The sequence below is a fragment of the Alligator mississippiensis genome, chromosome 2 (assembly GCF_030867095.1).
Source record: "Alligator mississippiensis isolate rAllMis1 chromosome 2, rAllMis1, whole genome shotgun sequence".
Taxonomy (NCBI): Eukaryota; Metazoa; Chordata; order Crocodylia; family Alligatoridae; genus Alligator; species Alligator mississippiensis.
This window is the reverse complement of record NC_081825.1, coordinates 27102604-27129267: the sequence shown is the minus strand read 5'-3', so window position 1 is coordinate 27129267 and position 26664 is coordinate 27102604. Positions and strand designations below refer to the sequence as shown.

General features: G+C 41.1%; 1 protein-coding gene across 1 annotated transcript in view; it reads right to left on the bottom strand.

Moving 5' to 3' along the window:
• Window positions 1-26664, bottom strand: part of LOC109280672 (golgin subfamily A member 4) — a 170699-nt gene that overhangs the window by 113374 nt on the left and 30661 nt on the right. The window contains exons 5-7 of the mRNA XM_059721155.1: window positions 12591-12757; window positions 11110-11248; window positions 3787-4488 (exon numbers count right to left, since the gene is read on the bottom strand). Of these exons, the coding sequence (XP_059577138.1) occupies window positions 3787-4488; window positions 11110-11248; window positions 12591-12757 (1008 nt within the window). The remainder of the gene's footprint in view (window positions 1-3786; window positions 4489-11109; window positions 11249-12590; window positions 12758-26664) is intronic.

Genomic DNA, 26664 nt, shown 5'->3' with positions numbered 1-26664 from the left:
CAAACTTTCAGAGGTATCCACCATCCTCTATAGGGAAACATGAGAAGCTGCTCAGCAATGAAGTTAATGCCAGTGTCTCCTTCAGCTCCTGGATTACATCAGAACTGTTCCTGGTGCTACTGGGGAAACCAACAAAAAGCAACTCCTCATAGGATGATCTAAAATATGGTAAAGAGGAATGTGGCATGCACCCAGATCATGGGTGGGATGGGGGCAAGGCCTGCTTGGGACCCCCAAGGCAGCAGGAGGCCCCAGGACACCACTGATCCTGGCTGACCCCAGAACTGTGGCGGCGGGCTTGGCAAGGAGCAACAAAGATGTAAGTTGGTCTCCCTTTCCTATACCTGTTCTCTGCCCACCCCCACAAGGTGTCCCCTGCTGTCCTAGCACAACCCACAGCCCCCAGCTGGAACAGGAGAAACCTCCAGTCAGTGGGAAACCAGGGGTGGCAGTGGGCTGTACCTGCTCCCTGCCCAGCTCCCCCAGGTTTCTCCTGCTGGCCCAGCAGCTCCAGCTTTGGGGAACAGCTGTGGCAGGTGCTGGGTTTGGTTGGGGACAATGATGGTAGGTGGCTTCCCCCTTCCTGTGCTGGGTCTCTGCGCAGCCATCAAGGTGTCCCCTGCTACCTAAGGGGTGGGAGAGTTTACCATGCTGAAAAATGGAATGGGGATGTGACTGCCATTGCAACCCTTTCCATTCACCCTGAGATCTGCCCTTGCTATTTCTCCTTCCACCACCCCCAGAGCAACACAACCAATTTCAATACTTCAACAATATGTACAGAAAGTATGTGCACATATGAGTTCATATATGCATACCCTTGTGTGTATATGCATCTAGTTCACATGTAAGTGCCCTTCCTGTTTAGGGGTACAGAAAGGAGAAAAGAGATTCTCAAGGGCAGCAGATTAGATCCTCCATGATAATACGTTGGAAACCCACTATATTAAAGATGCCTTAGACATTAAAACTTATGTGAGTTTGGGGCAATATTGACCATCAGACCTTACTAACTGATTCCTTTTCTTTCACTTATACTGACCTATTCAAATATAGTTTGGTAGGATCAATGTTGTCTCAGCCAGCCTATGGAAGTTGTCATCTGTGATTCTGGCTGTCTGTGGAACATAATTCTTCTACTCCTCAGAACCAGATAAAGGAATTCAAATGTAAGTTGTTGGCTGAAAGGATTTTTATTTGCTCATTTTTTATAGAACAATATGAGTTTTCAGATGTGTTGCAAGAAGTGCAGGCTACAGGTGATCCACCAATTTCCTAAAAGTATCTGCTCAATAATTTAAAGTAGTTCCTTAGCGTAAAGTACTATTCTAGCTGCCTTTCTAAAAAGGTCCTTGTAAAAGAGTTTATCATTGCAGTATCTGAAGACTACAAGGCATTTAAATTATAATGGTATAGGTTAAATTACCATCATACTGACTGAAGGTACAGCCTAGGGTTACTATATGTACAGGTTTCCCCCAGACATGTCCTCTTTTTGAGTCCTCCCATCTCTGTCTGGGCAATTTTTTTCAAAATGTCCTCAAATATCCTGGGATTTTGCTTTGCCTCTGCTTTCCCAGCACTTCCTGGCTTAGCCCAGCAAGAAGCTGCTTGGGGCTAGTGGGAGCAGGGGAAGGTGATTGGAGGCCGAGTAATCATGTGCCTCTGCACGCACTCCAGTAGCTGCAGGCAAGTAAGCACACGTACGTCTGTGTCTGTGGATCAGCCTGTGATGGGCGCCTGCTGGCACTGGGGCTGCAGCAGGGCAGGGAAGCAGGCAAGGAGTGAGGGGCACTGGCAGGGTGGGCAAGCTGTGGCTTGGGAGTGAGGGGCACAGGGGGCTGTGGCTGGGAGCATGGGGCACAGGCAGTGCCGGGGGATGCAGGTCCAGATTGAGGGGTACCAGCAGGGACAGGAGGGCTGAAGGTTGGGGGTGAAGGGCAGCAGCAGGGACAGGGGGCTATGGCTTAGGAATGAAGGGCAGGGGCAGGACACGGGCATATAACTGCCTTGCTGCAATCATATATCCCCTCCCCCATACAGAGGTCCTCTTTTTTGAAACTGGAAATATGGTAAGTCTAGTACAGCTGAGCACTGAAACAAGTACGTTACTTCTTTGGATACTCTCTGTGAGCTTAAATTTTGCACATGTCATGTCAGCCTGTAGTAATTGGCTATCCTTGTCTCCCCAGGACTTCATGGTACCCAAAAGTGCATGCACTGAGACAAAGCAACAAGTCCACCTGGTTCCTTGCCAGTATGACATACATGTCGTCTCCAACAAAAGTACATTTCATTCTTTTCTTTAACTACCAGCCTTATCATTAAAAGCCACTTTGATTATACCAAAGTAATAAGATATGCAACAGTAGGCCAGCCTTTGTCAGGCAAAACTCCCACTGACTTCAACACTGGAAAAATATCAGACTTTGAAGGTAGTATTGGTGTAAGGAAGTAGGATTTGGCCCCTGTATTAATACTGGGCTCACTAGAGCTTTTGAAATACAGAAAAAAGATTAGATGAAGACTTAGAATGAGGTCAACAAATTCAATTGCTTCAAATAAGCCCCCATTTTACTACATGCTGAAAAGTAATACTTTTCTTTTGAAATTTAATAGCTGAATATGGGAACCTATAATGAGATTAATTCATTAAATCTGCAGTCGTCCGACAAGTAAGTTAATTTTCTCCCAAGGATGCCCTGCAAAGGTGGTTCTTCAAAAGTAGATGAAGATTGAGTACTTTTTATTTCTTGATAAGAAAATGGTTTCCAGCTGTGAATTACAAAAGGCACCCTGGGCTGTCACCCCAGAGAAAAGGCAACAAAAATGCCCATCAAATCCTCCTTTCACACTTAGCAGCATATGGCTTACACAAAAGCTGGACAAAAGGAAAGGCTTCCTGGTTCTGTTTCTTGGGCAACTTTACATTTTATGGCCAGAGCAGCAGAGAACAGAAGCTTGGACCCTAGCAGCTTTACAAAGATGCTTTGCCCTGAAGCAGTTTTCTAACAGAGGCTATCCCAGGTTCAGAGAAAGTCCTCCTCTCTCTACCAACTTTAATTCGATGGCTGTCTCCATAATACATTGCATTTTCCATGTCTGTGTTCCTTTAATTCCTTTCACAATGCCCCTAGGTAGTGACACTAGCAGTCAACTCTCTCTCTGATTTTATTCTTTCCTTATAATGACTCAAGCCAACAAGTAACGTAAAATAAACCTTTAAGCCCAACTGTTGCAGCAGTGATCAATAGACAGACTGGCCGTGCAGTGGTAACCATTCACCTCACCAGCCCTTGGCAGTTGAGGAGAAGCAAGCAATAAGGCACACTTTATTGCTTCCCCAAAAAGGAGTAGCTTATGCAGTAAACAGGATGGTGGGTGGGGGTGGAGGGGAGGGAATCTGACCTTTCCCCACCCTGGATAACAGAGAGCCCACAAATCACTACCTTGGCATTATGAGATGAGATGGTAAAGTACCTTGTGGTTGTGACTCAAGTACTAGGTGAAAATTCTCTCCTGCTTTTTCATAGTTCTACTGTTTGCAATACACGTGAGGTATGTAAAGAATTGGATGGGCTTGTTCAAAAGCCACTGAAGTCAGACTTTTCCAGCTGATTTCAATGGGCTTTGAATCAGAGCCTAACTAGTTCTAAACGCAGCTCTGGTAATAAAAGAGCAATACATGAGAAACCTCAAACCTCTGGATCTCCATTCCATTCCCTTCTCTAATTAGAATATAGATGGGTATAAAAGTTAATTACATTCAATATTCCATTCACTTACCAGATTCACACTGACAGCATTTCCTCCATTTTCTATACCTGCAGGCAGTAACTCCTTTCCTGCTTCTTTTTGTAACCTGACTCCTAGTTCATCCTTTAAAGTCTTGTTTTCCTCCATAAGTTCCTCAATTTGTTCCTGAAGCTTGACTTCAGACAACTTCAGCTCGTAAACATTATGGCACGATTCCTCTAATTTCCTCAGAAGGAAGTCTTCAGCGTCCTGAGAGCGCTGGAGCTTGGTTAGTAGGTCTGCTTGTTCTCTGCTGTTGCTTTCTTCTCTTTCCACTAACATTGTCAGGTTTTGCTGCAATGTCTGAAGGTGGCTTTTTATGTAACATTCAGCATCTTCAAGGAGAGTTTGCATTTTGGTTACATCCATATCAAAGTGCAGAGAGCCCTGAGTTCCAGGTAATGTGGTTTCCTGCTTCCTTTGGAGATATTGAAAGGTTCTCTCTTCCAGTTCAGTGGTGAGAAGAGCCAGCGTGGCATTGAGGTCCAGAACTTCCTTTCTCAGACTAGATACATGACCCTGAAGGTAAAATACCCGTTCTCTCAACATTGCTGCCTGCTGCTTCTGCTTTTGTTTGAAGTGCTCAAAATACTCTGACTGGCTCTTTACTTCATCCTTTTTGATTTTCAGCTGGTCTTGCAGTCGACGCAACTTTTCTTTTTGTTTCTTTTCTGCATTCTCTTGGTTTTGAACCTGCCAATTTCAGTGATTAACAAGATTAAGCTCTTATTCAGAACCTATTTTCCAAGTAATTTTCTTAATTAAGTGACAGTTTTGCCTCTGTCTTCCGAATCACCATTTGGTCAAAGTCCTGGAATAATTTGAACAAAACCTTCTCAAAAGTCAGTCAAATTCCATAATATGGGGGTCAGAGCAGGATTTCACCTGGTACCTTGTTTCTTCAGCCACCACTAAAACATCTTACTTAAAAACATGCCTGCTTCTATATTTAAAATTTTAGGTCCACATATTATAGAACTAATATGCATTAATCATAATGCCTTTATGGATTAAAAGTCATATATTTGATTACTATTGATGAAACATTCTTATCATAGAACCATAGAAAATTAGGGTTGGAAGGGACCTCAGGAGGTCATCTAGTCCAACCCCATGTTTGAAGTAGGACCATCCCCCACCTAGGTCATCCCAGCCAAAGCTTTGTCTAGCCAGGTCTTAAAAACCTCCAAGGATAGAGATTCCACAACCTCTCTATGTAACTTGTCCCAGTGTTTTACTACCCTCCTAGTGAGAAGGTTTTTCCTAATATCTAAACTAAACTTCCCTTGCTAAAACTTAAGACCATTGATTCTTATTCTGTTATCTGCCGGCACTGAGAACAGTCCAGCGCCATCCTATTTTGAACCCCCCTTCAGGTAGTTGAAGGCTGCTATTAAATCCCCTCTCAGTCTTCTCTTCTCTAGACTAAATAAGCCCAGTTCTCTCAGCCTCTCCTCATAAGTCATGTGCCCCAGCCCCCAAACCATTTTCATTGCCCTCTGCCAGACTCTTTCTAATTTCTCCACATTCTTTCTGAAGTGGGGGGGCAGGTAAAACTGAACAGAGTACTCCAGATGTGGCTTCACCAGTGCTGAATAGAGGGGGAATAATCACTTACCTTGATTATTATTATCTAATACAATGATTCTTAACCATGAGATCCTTCTAAGTGTGCAATGAGGTATTGTGCAATATTAGGACTTCTAGGTGTGCAAACACTAATATATGATTCATAAGACAAACACAGAGATTTCAAACAGGAATCCCCCATAGTGTCAAAAACATTCTGACCTGTGGCAGTCTTTCTGAGTTTTTTGCAACAGAAGAATTGTTCTATTATTTTCCTGTATTCAAGAAATGAGCAAGAGCTAAGAGCTGGCATTTTCCTTGAGTGCCCACAGTTTAAAAAGATTGAAAACCACTGAGCTAATATCTATAAGCTTAGTAGTGCCCAGAGGTCTCATCTAAGATATAAGTCCCATTATATGAGGTGCTGCTTCAAACTGCTTAAAATCCTAAATGGCAAGTCACACATGAGGAAACAATCACATATCAAAAACAGCATATGAAGATCTAAAGCATATCCAATTGCTCTTCACTATAGTCTTCATTCATTAGCATATTTTTATAGCTTCCTTGGAAAAGGGAGGATATGAAGAAAGTAAAATTAACAGCTTTCTAAATCAGTTTCAGGGAGGACTTTTGTGTGGAAATTGATGTGGTTATTCTTGAGCTGACCAGATTATACTTTATATGAATCTGTGGGTGATCATACAAAGTCCAAATGTGTCAGATGAAAGAGAGAAAGAAAGAGGAACATTTCCTGATTTATTGACTACTCTGCCAACTGAAGGCTATAAACACTGCGGCAGAAAACTTGGGACTTTTTCAGCAGAAATGAAGCATAAAGAAAGTCTGCCTGAGGCATTCACAGTATCTCTTCAACTACCCCTTCAGTTTATTCCTTTTATACTCCAAATCTATTGATTTCAGTGGGGCTTAGGGACAAAGTAAAAGAAATGGGATGAAACATGGGCTTGAAAATCATGCAACGTCAGGCAGGCTCTGGCTCCTAGGATTGAAAAACCTGCTGGGGAAGAAGAGGAATTGATTGGATATATAATATTTTCCATTTAGCTTTAAAATATTTATTGAAAACTACTGAAAAAATGGAAATATTATCACTTATACTGAGATGACAGGCACTGCATCAAATTACTGAGCCTCAAGCTAAAATGCTTATGTTTTAATCATTGGTAGCCCCCTCCTCTATATTTCTAAAGGAAAATTATCAATAAAAGTGGTAATACCATAAATTACACTATGTCAGATCAGTTGAATGTATACAAAAATGTATCATTTACTCCAAGAATTTTCATTCTTACTCCATAGACTTTTAAAGGAGACACAGATTTTTAAAAATGGAGAACTATGAAATAAAGTGCTGAATATCATAGATACCATGAGAAAAAAAAATAAAATGTCTTATTAAGCACTTTAAAACACATATCATAATAAATATAATTTCTTCATGTGCTTACAGTAACACCTGGAACAGCATCTGGCTAAGGACAGTTTTTAACACTCCAAAACGCCTGTCTGTGGAGCTGACAATTTAGGATGCATAGACATGCATTCATGAAGTGTGTAGCACTACAAAAATGGTGGATTTGCCCCAAAAATGTTCCTGTTTTAAGGCAGGAATTTCTCTGCAGTGCTTCATTTTGTAGCACCACATGTAAGATGTGGACTCTTACAGCTCTACAGGGGGTCTTTTGGTCCTCTCAGCATTCAACAACACTTGCTCTGCTCTCCCAGTCCACTGCAGCAAGCCGTCACAGAGCCTCTGCTGCCCTGGGGAAAGCTGCAGCTCTGCTGGGGACTCCACTGCCAGCAGAGGGACTAGGGATGCTGCTCCCATGGGAGTGGCAAGCGGTGAGAAGAGATGCTGCTCCTGGAACTAATAACAGCAGCTGTCAAAGCCTGCCCTCTGCCCTGCCAGAGAAGGGGAGTTGGGCAAATTTTCAAGTCATCAGCAAGGCAGAGGAGAAGGCAGACAACCAGTGCCTGGTCTCAGTGACAGGGTTCCCTAGGGAGTAGGGGAGCAAAGTAGCAGCCCACTATCACCTGTTGGTTGGAGTGTGTGCCCTGGGGGTGACTTTGAAGTGCTCCAGCCAGGTGGCTCTGAACATGTATGTGCCACCAAAGCACTATATTTTTGTCCTGGGGAATTTTGTAGCACTATAAAATGAATGCGTGTCCAGGACCTGGACTGCTTTCACAGCAGCAGTGCATGGAAGTCAACATTTCATCCAGTGACAACATCAAAGAAAAGATCAACCCCCAAAGAAACAAAAACAACCCCCCCTCCCCTCCCCCCCCAAAACCCCCCAAAAATCAAATTGGACACTTCACAGGGGACAAGATTCAAACTTTGACCACTATACTGACTGCTTCAGGGAAAGAATGAACAATGAAATAATCAACACATGCCACAGTAACAACCTCCTCTCAGAGAGAAGGGCCATAGAATCTCTAAGAGCCAACTACCAAATAGTAATAAAACCAGGAGATAAAGGAGGGGCTATAGTTATCCTTAACTGTGAAGACTACATAAAAGAAGCCAACAGACAAAACTCTCTGACACCACCTACTACAAAAAAACTAGAGGAAGATCCAACTCCTCTTTTCACCTTAAAAATCACAAATACCATCAAATTATTTCCATCTGAACTTCAAGAAAAACTATAGAACTTGACCCCTCCACTACCCAATCCAGGGATTTCTTACATGCTCCCTAAAATACACAAACAAGGGAACCCAGGGAGACCTATTCACCCATGGAACCCTAACTGAGGAAATATCAGGTTTCATCAAATCCATCTTAAAACTTCTTGTCACCCAAAGACCAAGTTTTGCCCAAGACACAACAACTTTCTACAAAAACTTAAAAATATAAACCACCTTCCTAGCAACACCCTCATAGCCACCAAGGACATTACCAGCTTATATACCAACATCCCACACCAGGATGGCATCCAAGCCTGCCTTACATATCTACAAAGCAAGATTACAACTCAGAATACAGACCTAAAGATATTGCTGAACTTACATACTTCATCCTCACACACAACTTTACTTTCAATAACCAACACTTCCTCCAGATAATGAGCACAGCTATGAGCACCAAAATGTCCCCACAATATACCAACCTTCTTATGGCCCACCTGGAAGAACAATTCCTCAAGAACTGCACCATGCTATACTTTAAATATATAGATGACATCATCATTTGGACTGAAAACCTGCAGTCTCCGATTGATTTCCACCAGAAATTCAATAATCATCACCCCTCCATCAAACTCTCACTTGAATACTCCAGAACCAACATTTCCCTTTTAGACACTATGATCACTATCCAGGATGGTAAAATACACACCACCATATACAAGAAACCCATGGACCAACTTACATATCCACACAGAACTAGCAATAGCTCTGAACCAGGGGTGGGCAACCCCCAGCATGGGGGCCAAAGTGTGACACTCAAAGACATTTTGCTTGGCATGTGTGCCTCTTGGTGGATGGTGTCGAAGTGGGAAGGGCTGTATGGCCACAACAAGAATCAGGCTCTTTGTGGCTCCCTCGCCATCTGCCTCTGGCATGCCAACATCTTACAAGTTGAAGTTGTGGGTGTTCCTGGCACTGCCCAAAAACATTGCTGACCCCTGCTCTAAAACACACCAAGAAATCTGGAACCAACTTCCCAGGGAAGTGGTCCTTGCCCCTACCTTGGGCAAATTCAAAAAAAGGTTGGATGATCACCTGTCTGGGGTCTTGTGAACCCAGCATTCATTCCTGCCTGTGGCAGGGGGTCAGGCTAGATGATCTGTTCAGGTCCCTCCTGACCCTAGCTACTATGAAACTATGAAGAACTGCTGCAGTACAAAAAGAAAATCCCCATGAATCACACACCACTAGTTATGACATAGCATCCCTCCCTGGAACCTATACAGAAAATCCTTAAACAATTGTAACCCATACTAGAAGATGACCTAATTCTTAAAGAGATGTTCCCAGAACCACCCATGTTAACCTTTAAACAAGCACTGAACCTCACGAATCTCATTACCAGAAGCAAACTTCCTACAGCCTAAAACACGCTGAATGGATCCAGACTTTGCAATGACAAGAAATGTAAAGCATGTCAGCATATCTCCACCACTCCCAGAATAACTACCAGAATATCTCATCCAGTGCACAAAAAGCCCTGATGGAAAATATGTAGAGAAACAAAAGAACAACAGCATACCAGAATGAACGCACATCAAAAATCTATGAAAGACAAAAATACCCAATTACCTGTGAGTGTACATTTCTCACAAGATAATCACTCTCTCTTTCCAACCTCTCAGTTCTAATCCTCAAAGGGAATTTACAAAACACCTTTCGCAGATAAGCCTAAGAGCTTCACTTCATCAATTTACTGGATACAAAAAATCATGGTCTAAATATAGACATTGTCTTTATGACACATTATAACCTGCCTAACTTGTGATACCCCAGGTAACTTCTCTACAACTTACCAGCTACATTGCATCAGCAGATCACCATTCCCCTTTCCCCCCTTCCCACCTCTCGCTCATTGTTTCTCACCCCCTCTGACCCTCACTGCTAGGCATTTGCATTTTCACTGACCTGCATTCTGGCTTCCATCTCATCCAGGAGATCACAAAACAACTGCAGATGCTCCCTCTGCCTGAAGAAAGGTGTTTCTACCTGAAAGCTTGCAAAGAAGAATTTTTCCAACTATTTTAGTTGGACTAATAAAAGATATCAGATTTACCCAAAGAACCTTGTCTGGAAGTCACAAAGTGATTTTTCCACTCTAATCAGAAATGGAGAAGCCTCACCTGGAGCACTGTGTCCAGTTACGGGCACTGTGCTTTGAGAAACTGTACTTGGACAAACTGGGAAAAGCCAGTTCAACCAAACTTATCTCCCTGGTTCCTTTCCAGACCTATATTTCCACGATTTTGATCCTATGATCAAAGAAAGTGCAGAGGAAGGAATCAGAAATAACGAGGCCAAGATCATAGAATCATCGAATCATAGAAGTCGGGTCAGAAGGGACCTTGTAGATCTTCAAGTCCGATCCCCTGCCTGGGCAGGAAGAAAACTGGGCTCAAATGACCCCAGCCAGGTAGGCATCAAGCCGCTTCTTAAAGACCCCCAGGGTAGGAGCCAGCACCACTTCCCTTGGAAGTTGGTTCCAGATCCTAGCTGCCCTAACTGTGAAGTAGTTCTTACGGATGTCTAATCTAAACCTACTCTCCAACAACTTGTGGCCGTTATTCCTTGTTATCTCGGGGGGGCGCTAGGGGAAACAAGGTCTCCCACAAACCCTTCTGGTCCCCCCTAGTGAGTTTATAGACGGTCACCAGGTCCCCCCTCAGCCTTCTCTTGTGAAGGCTAAACAGGTTCAGGTCCCATAGCCTGTCATTGTAGGGTCTGCCCTGCTGTGCCCGGATCATGCGGGTGGCCCTCCTCTGGACCCTCTCAATGTTGTCCACATCCCGTGGTAGTATTGCCAGCAGTAAAAGAAAAGTGGGGAAACTAAGAAGGTTTGGGAAGGAAGACAAGGAACTTTGCTTTGCTTATGCTCTGCTTAAAATGACAAGTCATCCAGGAGATATCAGAAAGTCAGGTTGAGATACACTGATGGATGAAGAGGAGACAGTGTGATGATTTATTTGCTAGTCACCAGCATAAAGATAACATAGCTCACCTCATATTAAGCAATGTTCCACTTACCAAATCTCTCAGTTCCCCCTGCATGTCTTGGAGCTTCCCTTTAACACGCAGATTTGCATTTTCAACCAGGTGCACCTTTGCATTCAATTGGTCAATTGTTTCAAAAAGTTTCCTCTGTGACAGCTCCAGCTCTTTTGCTCTATGGTATTGAAAGTTAAAATGTTGCTCAATCACCAGCACGCAATATTGTTTTAAAATAGATAATCTAGCATCATTAGTTTGTCCAGATTCAATTTCCATTTGTTTTTCTCTCAGCAATAATAAATAATCACTAGTTATTAATATATGATCATCATAATCAACATCTAATTAATAACAGCATTCATGTGTAGATATTATTTTATTTATTTACTTTTTTAGAGACTCTCAAAATCCTCTTAAAGGCACTATTTAGTTGTATATAGCCAGGCTGCAGTCCTCTATCATAGCTAGGCTCCCTGGAAAACATTTTGCTAGACCCCAGACCATCAGCAGGGAGTGTTATTGCATAACAGTAGTATCATATATGGCCGCCATGACTTAGGCTGACTTAAATGGTTAGCATAGGATATGGGTAAATATACACTTATAGGGTCTTAAAGATCATGCAACATCTTATACATTGTAACTGGGAAGTGTGCATGACCCTGTAGCTAAACCACTCCAGCTTTGACCCAAAATGAAGCGGGGTTGAAGTTGGAGCAGTTTTGCTACCTATATCTCTACAGGCTTATGCTCATGTAACAGTTGCATCCTAACAGCAGCTCCCTGGTCCAGAGCAGTAGTTCTCCTTGACTTTTGAAGCTGCTACAAGTATACTTTTATCCACATACTTCTCTAATACTTTTTCCAAAACATATCTTATAGTGAATGTTAAAGGCTATTAGGTACTGGCTTTTGGCAGTAAGACAGAGAATTAGCATAAAACAGTTTCTTTTCCTTCTTACCAAGAACACACCATCATCCCAGTAGCCTAGAATCACACTTAAGCTCCTCTCCTCCTCTTCCCACACTCACCCAAGACACGTCTAAGTCTTCTCCACAATTTAAATATTTCTGAAACCCAAGTTTTTCTCTTTATGTTAACAACAAAATATTCATATTTTTAAGTCCATGGGCAACTCCTATTTTGATTACTGTAATCTTCTATGCTCACCTCATTCCTACCCACTGTGACCTACCTGCATCTAAAATCTAGTCTCCTTGCCCTGAATTTTTACAATGATTCCCTTCAATGACCTCTGCTCTCTCTCCCCCCATTCTCCTCCTTCTCACTGTCTTCTCAGTATGTTTTATTACACTGCCCACTGTGTAATAAAACTGTCCTTTCCATAACATTATACCAAGCCACCAATTTCTACTTAGTCAACCATGTCTTTTTTTTAAATCTCTGCTTGGTCCAGAAAGCATATGATTACAATAATTATGTGCTCAGTTCTCAAAGAAAAGAAAACCCTAGAAAGTCTTCCCCTTCAAGTTAAAAGTAAAAAACATGCATGTACCTGTTTCTTAGTACACGATCTGAATTCATGTAGTCCTCTAAAATGTGTCTCAGTTTTTCCTCCGATTTTTCCAGCTGTTTTATTCTGAGGTTCAAGGTCTCTACTTCAGCACTATTTGCTTCTCCTTCAGACTCCATTGCATATGCATCCTTTGCAGCTTCTAAATCCTGGAAAATCCAGGAAGTGTCAATTTTAACATTAAGATTTAGAACATCAAATGCTTCATTATGCGGTGCTTTAATACAATAACAAAACTCTTGTCCTCTTTCCAATAAAGGATCCATGATTCTATATATATTGCTTAAGTTACACCATATGTAATCCAAATGTCTTTCTTAAGATGTTTATGTGCTCATCTTAGCTTCTGTGGTAATCAAATGAGCATCCTTGCCGATACAGAATGCATCTCTATTATTCATGAGAGTCATGCATATTTCATTAGTCCCAAATCATTTAGTATGTATGAAGAGAGTCTCAGTTTACGGCACGAAAGAACTTCATAAAAAAACATTATGAAGCAAATTTATGGAGGAATGATGGTTCACACTTGGAGCTTGAAATGTGAATAATATTATAGGAAGCAAAGATAATGACAAGAAAATTAAGAATTTTTATGGGTTTAAAAAAGGTCTCTCACTCTCAGCACAACTGTATCATCCTTTGGATTGTCTCAATGCAGAAAATACGGTTAAGAGAAAGAATTTTACTTGTTCTAATGCAAGCTATGAATATTTAAGAGAACCATTCAGAATCTTTAAGTGACATGTTAGAATGCTAATGCAGTGCAGTTAGAAGCTTGTAAGTCTATTTCCATTCCAATCTTTTATGGAATTATGGCCCAAAGCATTTTCCAAACACAGTGTTACAATAGAGATAAAGTGACTCGTACATAACCAGAAAAGCAGAGGTTTAAGGCTTCTGGTAACTTTAACAACACCTCTTTCCAAAATGGAAGGATGAAGAATAATCTGAAAAGATTCATGCACTAAGTTAATTACTTAGTAACTTTTTACCTTCATATCATAAGTACTGAATTTAGAAAAGAAAATAAGATATTTGTATTACAATAATGCCTAGAAGCCTTACTGCTCTAGAACGATGTACAAGCACAGACCAACAAAGTAGATCCTGTCCTAAAGAGTTTATAATCTAAACAGTATTTAATCTCTAAATTTAGATCCAGTAGAGGTCCATATGGAGATAATTTTCTGACAAAAGAAATCTAAACTGAATGTCCTGAGTCTAATCTGAGCGATCAGCAGTAGAGTTCACAGGAATAATGATTTTATATCTTTAATAGCCAAATGCCTGTCAAGAATGATTGGGGGGGGGAGGGGAAGGAAGCAGGTGGGGATGGAGCCCCATACCCTGCCCTGTCCAGAACTGCTCCCCCCTTCCCTCCTGCTGCTTGGGGTCTGGCCGGTTCCCCCCCTTGCCCACTGCAGCGATGGGGGGAAGGGAGGAATGGGCCCGGGCCCAATGTGGGGGAGGACCAGGCCCAAGGGTAGGGAGAAGCCTGGCCGTGGGGTGGAGCAGCAGGCCCGGGCCAAAACCATCAGCAAGGGTGGGGGGAGAGGGGGACAGGAGAAGCAGGGGAGGGGATGATGCAAGGGAGAGGGGGGGGATGAGGGAGGAGTGGGACTGGGCCAGACACAGGGGAGGACGCAAACTCCTTCCCTCCCCCAGCCACTGCCACATTGAGCTGCATTGGGCCAGGCCCGGTGCTCTCCCCGCTGCGTTGGGCCCACTCCCCCCCACAGTGGCAGTGGGGGGGGGGAAGGGGAGGAGTGGGCCCGGGTCCGATATGGGGGGAGGATCTGCCCCGAGGCTGGGGAGAAGCCGGGCCACCATGGTGGGGGGAACCCTAACCCTAACCCCCACTCCATCCCTCGTGTCCCTGCCACTATGGTGGCGTTCCACCGCTGCCAGCTTCTGTTCAAATGCTTGTTCACACTCTGATTGGCTGTTTGCCAGCACACCACATATATCAGCCCTGAAAATAAGCCTCAATCTTAATAATGGTTTAATTTGGATGTATGATATAGAACTGTGGTTCTCCACCAGGGTGCCATGAGACTCTTTCACGGGTACTGCAGCTTGGGTGTCACCATGACCAGTGCTGCCAGGTGAATCTGCTCCACACGCCGTTGGTAGAGCCAGATCGGGAAGCAGCTATAGCAGAAGTTGGCATTTCTCCCTGCCTTAGGCTCATCTGTTAAACCTGAGGCATGTAGGACATTTCCACCTACAGGCAGAGGTGATAGCCTGGGGGAACACAGACAATACACAGATGTCAAGCCTGCCACACCACTGCCACTGGTTGAAACTGCCGATGCACCCATTTCTGGGAAAAGTGAGAGGCAGGACCAGGAAGGGCTGCATCAAGGCATGCAGGAATGCTTGTTCCTAGGTTTATCTGATAAACCTAAAGCAGACAGGAGCACCCTGTCAAATGGCACTGAGTTAAGCTGTGGCGGTACAACAGAGGTTCACAACTGCTAAGTTCAGAAAAGTTATAGAGGGGCGCTTTGAATCTAAAAAGGTAAAGAATTACTAATATAAAATACGTGTTTTTATACAGATTACAGTTAATTCCCAGATTCATTGTTCATCATGACAAGGATAATTTGCCCTCTATACAAAATCTATGCCCCTTCAAGTTAATGGTACCTAGGGGGGGAAATTCAAACCGCTTCATTTGTAAGCATACCTGGATCTTTGTCCACACGATGATTTAGAATTTTTCACTATATCACTTATTCACACGACTGATACAAGACACACGCAGAGAGAGGCATGTCAAGCAGAACAAGCAGAGCAGGCCTGCAGATCATGACTCTGCGCTGGCTCTGGACCACACTGTCACTGCCACAAGATCCCAGCCAGTCTCTGAAGCAGCTCTGCACTCTGCCACATGCCCTGCCAGCAGAGGCGGTGCTAGGGGGTTAGGGGGCTATAGCCACCCCAAAATTCCCCATACCCCCCTGTAGCCACCCCTCAAAGTGGCGCTGCCACCGCTGCTGCCTGCCCCGCACAGGCAGCAGCAGTTAAGCCCGCCCCACTCACAACCACAGCACAGCAGCCCCCTCTGTCCCCACCACCAAGAAGAGGTTGGAGTTGCTGCTGCCTGCCAGCGCTGCTGGGGCTGGTCTCCATGGAAACCCCAGCCTTGTGCTATTCAAAGCACAGATGCTGCTGGGGTCTCCATGGAAACCAGCCCCAGCCAGTTGGTAGGGTCTATCCAGCAGGATCAAGGCTTCCAATGGAATAGACTTAACAGCCATTAATATACTTTGGTAGCTTTGGGTCGCAGGTAGAAAAACACAGCCAGATTTGCAAATTATGACATGTTTCATAGTTGGTAGGGTCAGAAGGGACCTAAGCAGATCATGTAGTCTGATCCTCTGCCATGGGCAGGAAAGGATGCTGGGGTCAAATGACCCTGGCTAGGTGGCTGTCTAGCTTCCTTTTGAAGACCCCCCGGGTAAGGGTGAGCACCACTTCCCTTGGAAGTTGGTTCCAGCTCCTATCCACCCTGACTGTAAAGTAGCACCTCCTGATGTCTAGCCTGAATCTACTTGCAGTCAACTTATGGCTGTTATTCTTTGTTACCCCTGGTAGTGCTTGGGGGAACAGGGACTCTCCCATTGCCTGCTGGTCCCCCTTGGCAAGTTTACAGGTAGCCACCAGATTCCCTCTCCGCCTTCTTTTGTGGAGGATGAACAGATTCAGGTCCTGTAGCCTCTCCTCGTAGGGCCTACCCTGCTGCCCCCTGATCATGCAGGTGGCCCTCTTCTGGACCCTCTCAATGCTGTCCTCATCCCTCCTGAAGTGCAGCACCCAGAATTGGATGCAGTACTCCAACTGTGCCCTGACCAATGTCACATAGAGGGGGAGGATCACCTCCTTGGGCCTGCTCGTGATGCATCTGTGGATACATGACAAGGTGCAGTTAGCCTTCCTGATCGCGTCCCCACATTGGCGGCCCATGTTCATCTTGGAATCGATAGTGATTCCAAGATCCTTCTCTGCTTCTGTGCTGACGAGAAGGGAGTTCCCCAGCCTGTAGGTATGCTGCTGGTTCTTTCCCCCCAGGTGTAACACCTTGCACTTGTCCGTATTGAAACCCATCCTGTTCTCATCCGCCCTTCTCTGTAACCTGTCCAGATCTAGTTGTAGCCTGTCCCTCTCTTCTAGCATGCTTACATGTGCTGATCATAAAAATCTAGACAATGCCATTACAAGATAGGAGAGAACTATGATTTAAGAGAGGCAAGACTTTTTGTGGATGAGGTTTTTTATTAAACCAACTGTATAGTTGGGATATATATACACAAGGTTTTTGGGTATGAAGTACCCTTCCCTCAGGTTTTACCTGAAGTCATCACTCCAACTCTTTTAGAAATAAAAGCAATTCTAATTCACAGCTAACAGAAATAGGGTTTCTCTTACTTACATACAGTTCAAATGAGAAGGATATCACTAAAGTAGATTTCTGTGATTATTAGAAAGAGACTTAATAATTCTGACTCTGCCCTAGCCCATTGGTGTAGTTTATTCATTTATTAGATAGTGATATATATTTTTTCCTCCTATAATCTTTAATATTGATTTTATATATATGGATAGGAAAGTCCTCGCTTAATACTCAATCCTGCAAATTAAAATCATTTAAGAACTGTGCAGCTCAAGTCTTATTCTCAGGATAAGTACAAGCATCCGACCAATGTGGCTACTAGCCATCTGATCTTGGAGAACAACATACTCTCTTGCTTTAGCCTACTTGACTGAGGAAGAAAAGTATGAGTTGACTTGCACCGATTTAAAACTTGTCATGGACAAGATCATCTTTTCCACAGACATGAATGAAGTTAGTTCACAAATAATGACTGCCATCATTTCTATAATGGAATCTAATTAGGCAAAAGTTAGTACCGTAGAAGTAAAACACTCAATGTCAAAAACCAGAGCCTATCACTGAGACAAGCCGAATTATCAGAAACTACATAAGGACAATTCTACTGACATTTGCCAGATTTCAGTGAAGCACGTTATCACTTATGAATCACAACAAAAGTATTACAAAGGAAAGCAAACAAACCTGTTTCACACTTTTCTGCTCTGCTCTGTGACCATGTCCAGTCCTTGCAAAGCACTTACTTCTGAATCTATATGGAGAATGATAGTTCTGTGTTTGTGCTTTTAGTTTTATTTCCAAAGCTCTGGTAAAAAAAACCATGAAAAAAATAAGAGTTTCTACTTCTTTGTCACATGGATTGTACTTTTCAGTTGTATGCTCTCTCTGTTCTCTCTCATCACCTGCTTTAGACATTAGATTTGTTTAGCAGCCTCAAGTTATGCCCTTCTTTTTTGGACTAATGTCTACAGTTCTTCCCTTTGCAATTAAGGCATCTTCCTTCCATGTTCCATCGTTGTGCTGTTAAAGTCTTTAGATAAATATGAAAATGTTCTACTGTTTAGAAAAGATGTTGTTTAAGTGCTCCATTTTCTCTTTGATTCATGCTTTCTTTTCAGGTTGCAATTTTCAAAAATGACCAGATTATGCTTTTGACTTGCTTGCTTGATGCTACATAAATTGTGCTTTCTGTCAAAAGGACAACTCTTCTTTCTTTTAGTTCAGAACCTTGTATAAGCCATACTTTTCTTGCCTACCATTGACTTAGCCTCTCAACTCCTTCAGCAGCTAATCTTAGTTGATGGCTGCATTTGAAGACTATGTTCTACATCTTATTTTATAACCTAAAAATAATCCATGCACCATCCTCCTTCGAGGCTTCTATTTCTCTTACATATCTAACAACAAGATAATCAATTTCCATCATTTATTGTTCCTTCAGCCTCCTTTGTGCTGCCTGGGATGTTCCTTGCCTTACATTTATTTTCATTTGTTGGTTCCACTTTAATGGATGTATGTATTAGCATTGCTTCTTTATTCTGTTTTGTGTTCATGTTGGCCTTTGATTAGTCCAAACAATCAGCATGTCTCTCCTGACTTGTACCTTTCCATGTAGCCCTTTTTACATAAGATTTCTCTTCAAGAAATTTCCACGGGGAAACAAATCTTTGCATTATTTTCATTTTATCTTTAAAGTGCTAGAAACTGTTAGAACCACCGCAGTTTCTAGAGATTTCTTTCCAAATCTGAATTCTTCCCCCCACTTTGACTATAGGATTTTTGTTGATGTCCTAACTACTGTCTACCTTTAACAACTTATTTGCATTTTGGAGTTTTAATCCGTGCTTTGCCATACGGTTCATCTTCTAATTCAAATGGTCCATGTCAGTGTTTACATGTTTTCGAATTCTTTTGGTCAGGGTAGTATCATATATTTACTTCAGAGAGGAAACGTAAAGATTCATTTTGTTCGTTTCACTTAGCAGAAGACCACATTTCACTTTGTATTCCTTTCTTTTACCATCACGATTGTCTGCCTGCCTAGTCCCATATTGTAATCTAGCTCAATTTCATCTTTCTGCTTTAAAAGAGAGTTGAATATGATGCATGGCCTGTTTGTTCTACAATGTCCTACATTCTGTTCTCCTTAGCTTACTTCACCTAAAGATCATTCGTTTTGCTAGTGAAAGCTTTGAAAATTATTACCTTATTTTTAATTAACATTCAAGGGGCTGCCACTCTAATGCAGCTTGGACCCATTTTATAACTTCCTGGATTCAATTATTAGCCCGCTCTCTTGCTGCATGTATCACACTCAATCTGTAACTATTTACATTTCCTATCATTGTGTTTTCAGCCTCTTATCAATTTAGTATGAATTTTAGCACTATGGGTTTCTAAATCTCTATTTGTTTCTAGTTATAGGTTTTTTTTCCCCATTCAGATATTTATACTATGGAGTTTATTGTCAAAAACAGTTTTTACATTAAAAAGGGGTTTTCCTGTGTGAAATGCAAACTGTGTTTGTTGAAAGCATGCACTATGGAGACAAAAAATTCCAATATCATATTAAAACCATTTGGTGCTTAGTAGTTCATATAGTAGACAGTAATTGCACTTAATTATGTTCCAGTGTCTGACGCTTTTTTTCCTTTTTGTAAATTATGTAATTATGTATAGATTTTCTTGTGTTTATGATGTGCTGGTCCTTATCTGATTATCAAATCATTCCAGCTTCAGGCTATATCTTTACAAAATCTCTAATTTTAATTCAAATATCTTGCAGCTTGAAGTATTATGCAAACAGTTTCATGAAAAAATGCAGCAATTTAAAGCTGCTCAAATAAATATTTTCTGGGAGGTTTTTTGCACGTGGACTCATCTGTTCATTCCATATGCTCTTTTAATATCCTGTAGAACAAAGAAAACATGGTAAGTTAAATGCACTGTTTGTGATAATAGAGTTATGAACACATTATTTTAGAAATTTATAACAACTCTCCTCTAGCACCTGAACATCACAACTCCCGTTTCTGAAGAGTGGCATTTCTCCTGACTTCATATTAAACAGCATCAAAAATTGGTATCAGTAAAAGACTCTGAAGTTCCCTACTTTATTTAAATAATTGTGAGGCTCAAGGATGCAATTAAACAGTAGTAGGAGCAAACTCCTTAGCACAATTAGAGTTTTGTCTAAACACAAAAGTTGTATTGCTTTAGCTGGATCAACATCTGTCAGTGGTACACTACCAAAAACTCAAATTTGGATGTACTAAAAAATGGGTTTATTCCAGTATAGCTTATTCCTCTCAAGGAAGGGGAATAGAGAAGAAGATAAATAAGCATAAGGAACTTAATTTAATATATAATTGTATGCATGTTACAAATTATACCAGTGTAACTACATTGTAAGATGTATATATATTTTTCCCCTTACATATTTAGTTGCGTGTAGAAACTTTGTGTAGACCAAGCTTAATTACAGAGCTGATCAACATTTTCTGACATATCCACATTGCAACAATTTTCAAGTAAAAACATTAAATTTATTCTTTAAAAATTTTTAATACAGCTTTTACTAGCCTATATAGTGGTTTAGATTTTTCTAAAACTTTACATTTTGTCAATATTTTTTTTTACAAAATAATTGCATTTTTAAATAAATATTTACTATTCTATTTCTAGTTCTAATTAAGAGTAGACTAAACAAAACAGGAAGAAGCTTCACTTGAGAAGATGATTTGGGAGTTCTTTTAATTCTGATTCTACCCCCCCCCCCCCCCACACACTCTCACTGTCCAAACTGGCCTTGCTGCTTTTCATCTAAGACAAAAAGACAGCCTCCTCGAAAATTCAAGTCAAACAGTGCTAATATCCCATCGAACTCCCAACTGCTCCAAACAGATTCCCTATACAAGCCTTTGGTAGGCTATGGCAGTGGACAAGAAAAACTTCTTAGCTTCAACCAAAGCCACAGCACAGAAGTATGTCGACAGTCATCTGAGAGAGTTAGTTTTTCCCCCACACATGTTCTAAGCCTCCTTTCCTTATCACTTCATTTTTCACAGGCCATCAATAACCTGTAAAGACCTGTGAGGACAATGAAATGTAAGGCACTGTGGACTACTGAGGCAAGAAAAAAAGGGATAAAAAACCTATCAGTTAACTATAGAATACCATCCTTTTCTTGCACATAGGATTACTCAGTCTTGCAAAGGTATTATTCAACTGCAAACTTTGTTTTTTCCTTTTTTGTATGTTTAATCTTCCAAACAAAACCATTTCACTTCCATCAGACCAACAAATAGTCTTGAAATGGTTGAACCTATCTGCATCCAATATAAGTTTACTAGAAAGATCAATAAACAGCACAAGGAGAACGTAAAATATAAAATACATTGCAGTTTTACACATGGAATGGTCCAATCCAGCTCCCATTAGTATCAGTGGAAAGGTGACCACCTATTTGACTGAGAAATGACTTAAATCCCAGAAGAATCTATGCCTATATTAGACTGAAATTTAATTTCTGTTACATTCAATATACATCAGTTCCCATGACTCCATGCAGAAAAAAAGTGCATGGTTTAAGATTAGACTTTAAAATAAACCAAATATTATAGTATTAGTTTAGGGATGACCATTTATTTCACTATCATCCACTCCCCTACAAAGTTCTATGAAGCTCTGGATACCACAGGCTTGACTTTGAAAGGTGCTGATCATCTGTATGTCCCACTAAATCAATGTCAGCCAGCTTCATTCACAAAATACCTACATGCAGAAAAAAAGCAAACCTTTTCAATTGCAAGTGATACTGGGCATTCACAGATGGAAGTGCCTTCAGCAGGATTAGTGGATTCCCAGTATCAATAAGAATACATAACAGGGGAGAAGATATGTTTGTAGCATATGGATCTTTTGGATCATCAATAGATATGGTAAGGTGTCCTGCATATTTCTCTTACGCATACTTTAATTCAATTTGATAATGAAGCCTTGCAAAAAAAAAAAATCAATCAATATTATGTTATAACAAACCTACCAACGATGTCAAGTTACTATCCAAAGGTGATCAAATACAACATTGTTTCTTTTTCATTGGCATCTTCATTTTCTATACGTTATGACATGGAGTTACCATGATCCCTAAGTAAGAGGCAACAAGCAAGTTACACTGATCCAGATGTGGACCAGGAACTGTATTGTGCAACAACAATCTGAGCCTGGGTGGAAGTCATGGCAGTGGTTGCAGCAGGTCTGGGCTGGGTGGGACTGACTGTAGTGACAGTGATAACAGCTTAACCAGCAATGGTGGCAGCTACCATTCTTGCACCCCCTCTAAGTGGGTGCCCCGGGCTGGTGGCCCAGTCACCCACCTCTGACTACACTTCTGGTATTGTGATTTAGAGAGTCATATTCAAGTCCCCACTTCCACCTCGCTCCAAAAGAAAAATAAACCAGTGCTTTATTGGGAGTAAATCTGTGTTGGCTCAACTTGTGAAGGAATTGAGGCAGAGCTAAGAAAAAGCTTCCTGATGGCACCACTCTACCTACTTGCATGAAAGAGAAATAGAAACCATGAAGCAATTTTCTTGTCTTTACGCCCACTAGTGATGAAGGTAACACATGGAGGGGAATAAAGAGAGTTCCACTGTCCTCTTGTTCTTGTACGTGGTTGCATGTGGAGGACTCAGTTATCCAAACATCTATAGCCCATGATGAAACTGAATACTGCCTTGCTGAGACGCATGCAGGTTATACTTCTCTAAGCAAAAATGTAAATGTTGAAATATTTAGCAAATATGGACATCACATATAAATTAGCATTCGATCTATATCTATCTATCTATAGTTATTTGAAGGAGATAAAAGCCAAATTATATTTCTGCATAAGTTTTATTAGGTGCATATGTGAATTTAAGTGTGTGTGGGGTGGGGGGGGGGGAATTGGCTATTCATTTCAGTGCTGGAGACTATGGTTATCAATTTTCATTTCTAAACTTATACTTCTAAATCCATGCTTAGGCACTAACATAAAATGGACCTGCTTTTCAGAAGTGCTGAGCACCAGCAAACCCATGGGATCAGTCAGAACTACAACTGTTCAACATCTTTGAAGGTCAGTTTTATTTAAGACCCTAAAATTCCACTGTCATTAAGTCAAAATTTAAGGGCCTAGCTTTAAATACCCAGGTTTGAATGCATCAGCTGCGATTTCTCTCCAAGGAAGCTTTGACACTGCACTCTTCTCACCATGGTTTTCAGCACCTTGCAAAAGAGTCTAAAAATGCAGCAACATTTTAACAGTCAAATATCAAGTACAAAAAAATAAAGAATACCAACCATATTTCTTGGCTCAGTAGTGTCATCAAGGCCACAGAATGAATGCTAGTGAGAAAAACAAAAAAAGGAACAAAAACTATAAAATAAGATCAAAAGAAAATGAGGGAAAAAAAGAAAAGAAAAAAGATGTAAGATATGTAACATGGAATTCAATGGCAGTATTTTTACAATAATTAGTCCTACGATAATTGAATATACTTGAAGGAGAAATACAGAATACTGGGTTTTTGCCTCTAACTTATACTGAAAATAGATGACAAGTTGTAAAATTCAGTAGTAGCTTTCCAAACACCCGAAGGCCAAGGGACTTTATAAACTGGTAAAATCCAAGTTGAGGTAATAGGATTTGAGCACATATTTATAGTTTATTATGTGCTTAGGTACTTTACTGAGCTAAGGCCTAAGAACCAAAGATGTAGATCAGTGGAATTTCAACTGTAGAAACTCAGTTATAACAATAGACTTGTGAGTTTAAACTAGATGCATCTCATACACAATCTAGTGGGAAATGAAACAATTTTTGATACATAGATTATGGTTCTTAAAATGTTTCTAGAGTTACTTCATTAACATCATATTGAGCAGGCAGGCTGGCACTGAACAATATTTGTGTATGCAAACTTTAGGGAGGAGACAGCCTGTTTGAAAAACCTATGGGCAAGATTGCTAAAATATGTATTTCCTTTTTGGCAGAAACCAATTTGAAGAACAGAGACAATCTGAAAATCAAATCCATCCATGAAGGAAAGGGAAAGAGTGTTTGACACAGCTATAGCAACATGCAAACACTCACCCTTAGCTACACAAAAATACACGTGCACCCAGACATAGACACCAGCTATAAATTAGTTTTCTATCAAAAATGTACCTCTTTGCTTGACAGAAAATTCATTAAGTATCATTGGTATGCATAAATCATTCTGCATCCACTGTCATGATAACTCTTCAATAAAATAATAAATTAGAATGGATGGCATTAATAGATTCACTCTCAGCTTGACCTGGGTGCAGTCAGATGCAGAATGGAATTTTCTTAACAGGTCTTAGGAGAAAGACTAATATAACACACTGCTTTTACTCACAGACATGTTCAAAAATAGCACTAGAAATGCTATACTGAACTTATATCTGGAAATAGTCACCCGTGCAGAGAAATTCAGGTAGTCAGAACTAACAAGAAGCTGGAAAATGCATAGATATAATTCTATAGGAAAAAGGAATAGCTGGTGGGAACAACCTGACTATATACTAGAGAGAAGGAATTCTCTCAACCATAAGGATTGTGATGATTATCAGAAGATGGTTTGGTATAGGAGAAGTTTCCTGCTAATACAATATAATTTGGGGACATACATAAATATAATCATGTACCATCTTTCTGCTAAGTATTATTAAGTTATTTCTTTGTAACTACTTTTTGATGGTTTTATATGACCCTGGATAGGAAATATTGACTCCCTGAGATGGAGCCAGGGAAGTAGTCATGTAACAGACTGAATGAGGAACATGAGAAAGGAATCTGGGAATAGGATGTAGTAGATTGGAGAGAAAGAACATAGGACAAGAAACTGGTGGGATAAAGAGATTTAGATAAAGGACTTAGGATATAAGAGGCTAAAGCAGTTTGGGCAAGGAGATGGGGACAAAGATGAGAAGCCTGGACAGAGAGACTGGGAACAGTAAAGAAATTAGGACTGAAACAAGGAACTAGAAGTGGAGGAGAGAGAGATAGGAACAGGGCAGGGTGGATCAGAGGGAATAGGGCAAGCATGGCAGAAGGAGCTGGAAGTGTCTTTGCCCACTTAAGCACACTTCTGTACAGAACCTGAAATGCAACACAAGTTTCCTGAGTCTCACAGTTAAGTATATGCATTGTGATATAGTCTCTAGTTACCTAATTGCATTCTATTTTTTCCATAAGATTTCTACCTCCTTCAGCACAGAAGATGGACGTGTTTTAGGGGGAGATCAGTGTTGTAATCTCCACCTAGGTTCTCCATCTATAAATGGGATTGATATCACTTCCTCATGTCACATGGTGTAGAGAGAAATTCACTGATGTCTGCAATGAACTCAGGTATTTTAAATGAGAACCCAAGAAAATTATTAATCCTCAGTAATTTTTCAGGGCAGGGCTTGAATGGTGTACAGTAAGTAAGATCTAGAGTTATGCACTGATCAATGACGATGAAACCAAATACTGAGAAGTTGTCCATTAACTGTTCACTGTCCATCTTGTGCACTGAAAGAGGGTAGGGTTTCGTGGAAAAATGGCATATGATCTTCTACTTAAAGACTGTGTCATAATTCATATGCAGAAAGAGATCTAACTAAGGTTATACCATCAACTTTAGTTCTGGCATTTCCAACTTCTGAGCACTTGCCTTTATATCTAATAAGGTTCCTTTAAGATAGCTTTTTATGTATATAAAACAAAATGGTATCATGTATCTTGACTTGAGCACCTGACCACGTTTCAGATAACAGGGAGTGTTAAATAAATGATACAAGTGTTACAGTAAGCTACTTCAAATTCACCTCTCCAGGCAGGATTCAGCAGTACTAAGGTGCCTGAGCTCAGGTGATTAGCCCTGTGTCTGCAAAGGTGATTAAGGGTGCCTGCAGATGTTAAAAAATAAAACAAAACAAACCGCACTTTACCAGAAGCAGTAGCACATTACTTTGACCTGACTCTGCAACACCTGTATAGATCAGGCACTTCACTGGGGCTTTTTGGCGCTTATGTAAAGCTGAGTCAATCAGCTATTAATTGTGAGGTGGGCCCAACTAACACACTGCCTCTTCTGAGCATGCTCTGTGCTCAGCATGGGAGTGTGCAGATTTTAAAACACCATGTTTTGTTTTTTAACGTCGCAAGCAGCCTTAATATTTTAGCTAAAGCTATTCAACTGAGAGCCAGTGCTCAAGCATCTTAGTTAAAGCACTTAACATTTCCGTTTCTTTACTGAGTCCTAATGAATTAATGGGGAATCTAGAAAATATTCAAATTTGTAAGCCTGTGACCAAAAGATTTTTCAGGTCACATGGGACAATCTTGGAAATGCTTAGATCCAGGGAACTGACCTAGCAAGTAGCAGGGTAATTCTAAGAACGATAGTCCACCTTATAGGCTTATCCCACCGTGTATGAATTTCGTTCCTTCTTCACTTTCCATTAACTCTGTTTCATAAAAAAGAAAATCCGGAGAAATTGTTCAGACACCCCAGTGTCTTGATGTTAAGATTGCTCTAACACAGGGGTGCTCAACCTTCAGCCCATGGGCTAGATGTGGCCCATGGTCCCGTGTCATCC